This window comes from Triticum aestivum, chromosome 2A (assembly GCF_018294505.1).
Source record: "Triticum aestivum cultivar Chinese Spring chromosome 2A, IWGSC CS RefSeq v2.1, whole genome shotgun sequence".
Lineage (NCBI taxonomy): Eukaryota > Viridiplantae > Streptophyta > Magnoliopsida > Poales > Poaceae > Triticum > Triticum aestivum.
In genome coordinates, this window is record NC_057797.1 from 424,366,528 (window position 1) to 424,375,039 (window position 8,512).

Consider the following 8,512-nt stretch of genomic DNA (forward strand, 5'->3'; position numbering starts at 1 on the left):
ATCGGGTAATTGTGCCACACGGCTCGTATGGCATGGACAGCAACCAGCCCACACACCTACGTGTGGGCAAAACAACTAATGCCCACACACATCTTTTTTCCTTCCTGAACCCTCTCACACGCGCGCGTGTGGGCGAAGTTGATAACGCCCACACGCCCGTATGTCAGGCCCCGTACCCTTCTGGTCCCGCACGCGACGCGTGGCGCCCACCGCGTGCCCGCAGTTGCCATGGTCCAGACCCTCGTCCATATTCGTTTATCTGCAGTTGCCATGTCGCTGAACTACGGTTGCCATGTCGGACAACTGCAGTTACCATGGTTGCTCAACTGCAATTGCCATGTATGGTCTGATCTAATGTAGTTGCCATGATTTCATAATTTTAGGAGTTGCCACATACTAACACTAGGCAGTTGAGAGAGTTGCCATGTGCTCACAAGCATGCTAGGGCAGTTGCCATGTAAAAAGGAAGAGTTGCCATCTGCTTACGTGCACGTTAGGACAGTTGCCATGTACGTGCACGTTGGGGCAGTTGCCATGTACCATGCAAAAACACATGGCAACTCGGTAAAAGACAGTTGCCATCTGCTTACGTGCACACTAGGCAGTTGCCGTGTACCCTGCAAAAATACATGGCAACTCGGGTAAAAAAAGAGAGTTGCCACATGCTTATAAAGCACACTAGAGGCAGTTGCCATGTGCGCTGCAAAAACACATGGCAACTAGCAGCTTACGTGTGGGAGAGGAGACGGGCGTGTGGGCGAGATGACAAATGCCCACACATCAGCCCTTGTGCGTGACTGAAAACTGGTGTATGGGTGAACTGCTAAACGCCCACACATTGGCCTCTCCGTGTGGTAAAACGGATATGTGGAAGAACTATGTCACACACCACACACACGCCTTGTCCTACGTGGCACAGAAAATCAGCCAGATTGTGTCAAGATTCGTGCATATAGTACTGGACGGTGATGGATGCGTGTGGTCGAGATGGTCAACGCCCACATGTGTGGGCGTTAACATTTTCGTTATTTTATGCAAGTGCTAACGATTGCTATGCTGCTTCATCAAATATTCATAGGGTATACCTAAACTTAGTTCTAATATTACAAGTTAATACTGATTCAACTTTTAGTTTATATTTGAGTGTCCTATAGTCCGTTGTTGATGATAACATATTCTGCATTTTACTTTAAGCTAGCAATGGCTAACATTAGTAATGGGAATGACACCATATAGCATGCTAACTATCCTACGGGCCGGGTGATGCATATCTGGAGGTGTTTCCTAGAAAAGGATATCTCATGGCCGGATATTTCAAAAATCCCATGTATATGCCATTGTGAAATGATGTCACCACTCTAATGAGACAAAGATCAAAGGGGGGCAATTCATATCTTCTTATGGATTCGGTCTCTAAATTCGACTTTGGGATTACTGTTGTGATTGATGTTTTCTTTATTACTTTCATAGTTGTCAAGTGCTACTTCCTCTGTCCCATAATATAAGAGCGTTTTGACACTACACTAGTGTCAAAAACACTCTTATATTATGTGACAGAGGGAGTACTTTTTATATGGACATGATATACGTATATTCTATTAGGTTGTGTGGCAGAATACACTTTCTATGGCCAAATATGAGGTATACATTTTTCACAAGAAAATACCTCATGACCATGCGTGACAACTATTTATATAAGGCATGCCATACTTTTACCTATTCTTGTTGTTGAAAACTTCACAACCGGGTGACCACCAACCAAACATGGTCACCAAGTTGGATATTTATAGAAAGTTGAAGTGAAAACGGTTTAGAGAGCAGTTTATGTCATATTTTTGCGTGATAAGTCAATGTTGGTTAGAGTGTTTAGTGTTACAAGTTGCAAAACTAATATAACAACAAATAAAATAACGAACTTGACCCATGAGCGCAACACACTATGTTCCGAAGAAGCATAAAATTATACAAAAACTAAATTCATTCAAAAGATAAAACAAAAAAATATATAATGACCAACCGCGAAAATTAAAGAAAAGGAAACCAACCACACGCTTTTACGAGACAATCAATACGAACCTATTATGTAACCTCCGCGCCGCGTATGCATGCATATCCAGACAAATCAATATATCCAGTCAATACTAATCCAGAATATAGAACGAATACACATACAATTAAATTCGTAATTCATGTGCACATCCCCCGCTGTCTATCGTATCTGACCGATACACTAGCTTGATAAGATAAACACGTATTTGATGCCAAGGATTAATTGCTTCCAAAACTAAACATTTCGAGTTAATAGGGCCGCATATTTTATTTCTTCTAACACCCTGATGAAAAAAAAGGCATTTTGCATCTTCCCTCTGACCCCAATCGTACAGACTCAATCTGGTTGAAAGTGTGTACAACACGCACAAAAAAAAAAGTGTGTGCAAGACACATTTTCAATTTGTTGGCATGCATAGGCAAGCGGGCTAAAGCTCAAAAGCCGTAAAACCCAAGGGCCTTGGCGGAAACTGACGTCCGTTGTAGCTATCTGTAGGTGACGTGAAAAATCGTCCTCGTCTCATCCTCGCACACTCTCGAGATTCTCCTCCCTCCCGAATGCTTCTCCTCCTGTATATAAGCGTCCCCATTCACCCACCTCCTCCCTCCAGTTCACATCCACCTCATACTTTCTCTTGCAACAAGTCAGTAAAAGATTCCGTTTGTAGAGCGAGCGAGAGCTCCGGTGTAAAATCGATGGGTCTGGACGTAGGAGAGATCGGCATGGGCGCAGATTTGAGCCTGGATTTGAAGATGTTCGCGGCCAAGAGCCTGGGGCGGGTCAGGGAAGCGCCGGCGGCTGCCATGGACGACTGTATCCGGAGGCTGGAGGAGGAGAAGAGCAAGATCGAGGTGTTCCGGCGCGAGCTCCCGCTCTGCGCGCGCCTCCTCGCCGACGGTGAGAGAAAAAGCTCTTGCTTGCTTGCTTTTGCTAGTACTAGCTAGCTATTATCCCTTTGTTGTCTTCTTCTTTTTGGGGAGCCTTTCTTGACGTGGTCTGGTTGCTTGCGCAGTGATTGATGTGATGAAGAAGGAGGTGGAGGAGAAGAAGAGAGGCGGCGATCGAGGAGAGGACAAGGAGGACGCCGGCGCAGGCGACAAGAGCAACTGGATGAGCACCGCGCAGCTCTGGACCGGCGATTCCGTCCGGGGGGACGATGCTTCCGAGGTAGGATCCGGCGATTCAGTTGGTTGCCCGCGTGCTTGCTTGTTGTCGTGAAGCATTGATCATTAATTTAAATCGTGTGCTTTTATTGTGTTTTGGGTTCTGAAAGTTTGCGCCTTTTTACGATTGCAGAAGCAGGATGCGAGGAGGAGGTCGTCGGAGCCGGAATCTCACGACGGCGCTGCCTTGCCGTTCAAGGCCGTGGGCTCCGGCGCGCCGGCGTTCGCGCCGCCGAGTTTGAGGAAGGATGACAAGGCTGTGCGGATGCCGGATCTGCCGTTTCTGTCCCCGGCACCGACCAAGACCTCCCCGGCTGCTGCTACCGGCGGCGCTGAAGAAAGCCGCCGCCAGCTTGTGGGATTCGCGCAAGAAGCGGCGAGGGCTGCAGCCGCCCTGGCACCGGCCGCCCCTTCCCTAGGCCTCCAGGCGCAGTCGCAGCAGACAGCCCAGCAGCAGCAGCAAGCGAGGAAGGCGCGGCGGTGCTGGTCGCCGGAGCTGCACCGCCAGTTCGTCACTGCCCTGCACCAACTCGGTGGTCCCCAAGGTGAGCGCTTCACAAATAAATCACAGGAATTTCCTGCCATTTCTAGAAATAATATCAAGAAAGCTTACATGGTTGTTCTTCTTGGCATGATTGCAGTTGCTACTCCAAAGCAAATCAGGGAGCTGATGAAGGTGGATGGCCTGACCAATGATGAAGTGAAGAGCCATCTCCAGGTGAGCAATTCACCACTATCTTACACAAACTTCTATCCATGTACTAATGATGGAATTTATTACTGGTTTTTAATTTGCATTGACACTAATGTGAATCCTGTATTGTTTTTCTTATTGTTCAGAAATACCGTCTACACAACCGAAGGGCGCCAGGATCTCCGGCAGCCAACCGGCCGATCGTGCTCATGGGAGGGCTCTGGATAACTCAGGACCAAAGCAGCTCCCAGTCAGGAGGGTCACCTCCGGGGCCCCTTCACTTCTCAAGCTCAGGCGTAGCTGCCTCATCGGTGACGGTCAGCGGCGAGGAGGAAGATGGCAGATCCGAGAGCTATGGCTGGAAATGATCAACAAGTTATATTAGAGTTTGTTCGGAGTTTCCGGGTCGCGCGATGACAGTGGTATCTTGAGAGATTCCTGAGACATGATTGTAGTGTAGTCTTTTTTGTTGTATGCAGGGAGATCAAGCCTTGAGTGCTTTGAGATGAAACTCTTGCTGTTATTATGTAAGTACATCGGGAAGAGGTTATACTAGTTACAGTTTTGCGGATATGTTACTCTAAAAAGGTTGGGGCAGAGCTACAATTTTCGCCCAGAGAATTTACTACCAATGTTCAGTGTCAGACTTTTCTCTTGATAAGCAATTTTCCGTTTCGATTAAGTACAGTATACAGCTTTTCATAAAGCTTGCTGCTGTTGTTTGTTGATTCAACTGAAAGTCAATTGTAGGTAGATTCTGAACTTGTGATTGTGCCCGTGTTTTGCTTCTCTCCAGCAAATTAAGGTGCATTTTCTGGTTCTTGATGGCCATGACCATGAGCATCACAGCAAGAGCAACAAAACCCTGAATGGAGAAAACATGCTTTGGATCCTCATCCTTTCCACAACTGAAGAAAAAATGCTTTGGATCCTCATCCTTTCCCTTGGAACTTGAGGTGGTCCTGAATCCGGATCATACGTACATAACTAGAGCAGTACTGCTCGCCATCCTGTCAAGAACCTATCAGAAACTTGAGATGATCCTACCCCTACCTATTATGAAGCAAAGCATCATGTGTTTCACCTGACCTGACCAAATATCTGCTCTGGGATGTTGGGACACCAAGAATCTGATCATGATCTGTCGCCTGAAAACCAGGGTGGCAGGAGTGCACACCAAGAATCTTCCTCGGCTCCGATCATTTCTCACCTGCTGCTGCTGGTGCAGAATGCAACTAACCGTGCATTCTTGGCATGAAAGTCTAGGTTTCCAGGTCGCCCGCACACCCTTGATTTCTTGCGAGTTTGTTGCTGCGTGAGGCTGGACCAAGAGTCAGCATCACATTCTTCCTCCTTCATGATGCCCTTTTTTTGTTTTTGCTGATAATGTTTGTTAGATTTTGTCGTGCTTATCGTCGCTGCGAGTCAAACAAGTGTTGTATGATTGATTACTGGGTTCTTCTGCCCATACTTATCCGGGAGATTATTATATCTCATATTGTGAGGCGTTGCTAGCATGCTTGTTTGAACATGTCCCGGCCTTGACTCTGCATTCTTGCGCTGATCTTGCGGTGTTATCCAGATTTTGGTCCACACTACGTACTCTTGCAGAGTTCTGGTCGCGCTATCCTGTATGGCATTAGTTTGGCGAAACCGGGAAGACGCCGATCGTATCGCCTGAACAAGGAGCTGAGATTGCACACTCAGTTTCAGGTAGTAGATACGGTTTGCTCCAGTTTCAGTTAAGGCCCGGTAGGAACACTGGATTTTCCGATTGTGTGTGAACTGTGAACTTCATTCCATTAGGACAGAAGCGATTGGTTGGTCACTGCTAGTTCCTGGACGTGGAATCGTTCTAGGATCCTACGACGACGAGCTTAGGATCCTGTGATGGATGTGCGGATGAATATTCCTCGAGCTTTCCCTTGTCTGTCGTCACCGCCAAATGTTGAACAATCAGATGCAGGCTTGGAGTATATGCTTGTTGGTGCTGACTCGTGAATTGGCCGCTTCTTCTTCTTCTGCATTGCAACGATCAGTTCCTTTAAAAACACTTCTCGTTTTCTTGGCATGCGACTTGCGTGTTTTCTTTCATCCGGGCCGCCTGCAGGTGCTGCTGAATTTTCTTGGTCTCACCGATGTCATGGTTTAGCTGTAGCAGATGATGAATATGAGTATATATGGTAGAGTAGTTTCATTCATTATACCAGACGAATGTTAGTGTCCGCACTTGCAGTTTCCGCTGCTGTTTTTCCTTGCTCTTGGACGAATATTCATTTATACCTTTAGCTCATATTGAATATTCCGATGATGGATATTCTGGTTGCATATATTGCACCCACAGGAAAGGGAAACTGTTTATCACTTTGCAATCGCGGAGTGCTGCGGAAGTACAAAGAATCAAAAGATTACCTCCGCAGAACCATGGAACCCTAGCGCACGACCAACACCAATCGTGTCGACCACAACGGAGGGTCTGCCTCCGAGATGGGCATCACCTATAGTACGCCGGCTCCGGCTCGCCGCGGCCGCCACCGTGATCCTCCGCCCCTAACCGTACAGGCGCCCGAGACGCGTTGGGTTATGGTTTTCGCGCGCAAATGGACGGGCAGTGATCTGATAAAATGCAATGTATTTAGAGCAACTCCAATGGAACGACTCATTTCGTCCGCCGCCATTTGTTAGGGTCGGCGCGGACACAAAACCGGCCCAACGTGCGTCCCCTTTCGTCCGCGGGTGATTCATTTTCAGCTCATTTTTAAGTCGGATTTGCGTCAGCGCGGATACGCGACAGCCGACAGACGCGCGCACGCTCGCCTTCTCCTCTTTCTGGACCCGCTGGTCGGTGACACATTGGCCTCCCCCTCATCTCCCATTAAACAGCAACCCTCGCCCGTCTCCTTCGTCGTCGCCGCCGCCGCCCATCTTTGTCGGCGACTCTGCCAACTGCCGCCGCCTCCACATCCGCCCAACAACGCCGCCCACTCCCCCGTCGCCTGCCACCGCCGTCTTGTCGCCGGGGAGCAGACTGCTTCCCCACCCCCGCTCCCCCCACCACACAACCGCCCGCGACCAAGAAGCCGCCTCGCCGCCCCGGCCAGACCCTCACCGGCGCGCTCGTCAAACACCGGCAGGGCAGCGAGCTGGTCCGTGCGCGTCGCGACTCCCCTCGCCGCCCGCAAGATGTTTGACAGTTTGCCAAGGTACAAAATGGACTCCGCCGACGAGTTCTTTTTTCATAATTTCCTTTGCGACTCCGACGATTCATCGTCCGACGAGGAGGAGGAGATATTGGCTGCCGTGTTGGTCCATCACCACCTCAACAGCTAGCGGCCGTTGTTCCGTGGCTCCATTCCGGGCCACCTTCCGGCGTTGCATCGCAACCGAGAGAGCGGACATTTCCTTCTTTGGAAGGACTACTTTTCCGTATTAGAAATCCCGTCGCCGTTTCCGTATGAGTAGGCATCTTTTCAACCGTATTAGAGAGGTGGTGGTCGGCTATGATGACTATTCCGAGTGCAAAGAGGATGCCGTCGGCAAGATTGGTTTCTCCTTTTATCAGAAATGCACTGCCGCCATCCGAGTGCTTGCATACGGAGTGCCCGGTGATCTCATTGCCGAGTACGTCCGTATGAGCGAGTCTACATGCCTAGAGTCCCTTTATAAGTTCGGCAAGGCTGTTATTGCTGTGTTTGGCCCTGAGCACTTGAGAGAGCCGACAGCGGAAGATACAACCCGTTTGTTGTCGATGAATGCCAGTAGGGGCTTCCCAGAGATGCTTGGCAGCATAGACTGCATGCACTGGGAGTGGAAGAACTGCCCTTCTGCTTGGCAAGGGTAGTATAAGGGCCATGTCAGGGCTTGCACTGTCATACTAGAGGCCGTGGCGTCTCAAGATCTCTGGATCTGACACTTTTTCTTTGGCATGGCTGGATCACACATTGATATCAACGTGCTTCAGCGCTCGCCCGTGTTTGCCAGGCTTGCCGAAGGCAACAACCCACCAGTGAACTATACTGTCAGCGGCCACAACTACGACAAAGGATACTACCTGGGTGACGGTATCTATCCTCAGTGGACCACTATTGTCAAGACAATACCCAACCCTGTCGGAGAGAAGAGGAAAAGACTTGCCCAAGACCAAGAGAGTGCTAGGAAGGATGTCGAGCGTGGCTTTGGTGTTTTGCAATCTCGATGGGGCATCGTTCGGTATCCTGCTAATACCTGGAGCACACAGAAACTGTGGGAGGTGATGACTGCTTGTGTGATCATGCACAATATGATCGTAGAAGACGAGCGCCCGGAACGTCTGTACGATAAAGGGTTTCAGTTTCAGGATGAGAATGTTGTGCCTAAGCATGGAGGAGCTGCAACGTTCGAACAGTTCATCCAATTTCATCAAGACATGCGCGATTGAGAAACTCGCGTGCAACTGCAAAATGATTTGGTTGAGCATACGTGGGCTCATGTTGGCAACCAATAGATATATCTTTTATTCGTTTGTAAAACTATGTGAAACATTTTTATTTGTATTCGGCTTGTAAAACTATACTATTTTATTTGGTTTAAAACTATGTTATTTGGCAATATGTTTGAATGCAATAA

At 48.7% G+C, this 8,512-nt stretch overlaps 1 protein-coding gene across 1 annotated transcript; it reads left to right on the plus strand.

The window, feature by feature from the left end:
• The first annotated feature begins 2,607 nt into the window (after positions 1-2,607).
• On the plus strand, positions 2,608-4,539 carry LOC123188881 (transcription factor NIGTH1). Its single transcript, XM_044601160.1, has 5 exons — positions 2,608-2,947; positions 3,063-3,217; positions 3,347-3,758; positions 3,855-3,931; positions 4,054-4,539. The coding sequence occupies exons 1-5, from the start codon at positions 2,608-2,610 to the stop codon at positions 4,273-4,275; spliced, it is 1,206 nt and encodes a 401-aa protein (XP_044457095.1). The 3' UTR covers positions 4,276-4,539.
• Positions 4,540-8,512: the final 3,973 nt, after the last annotated feature.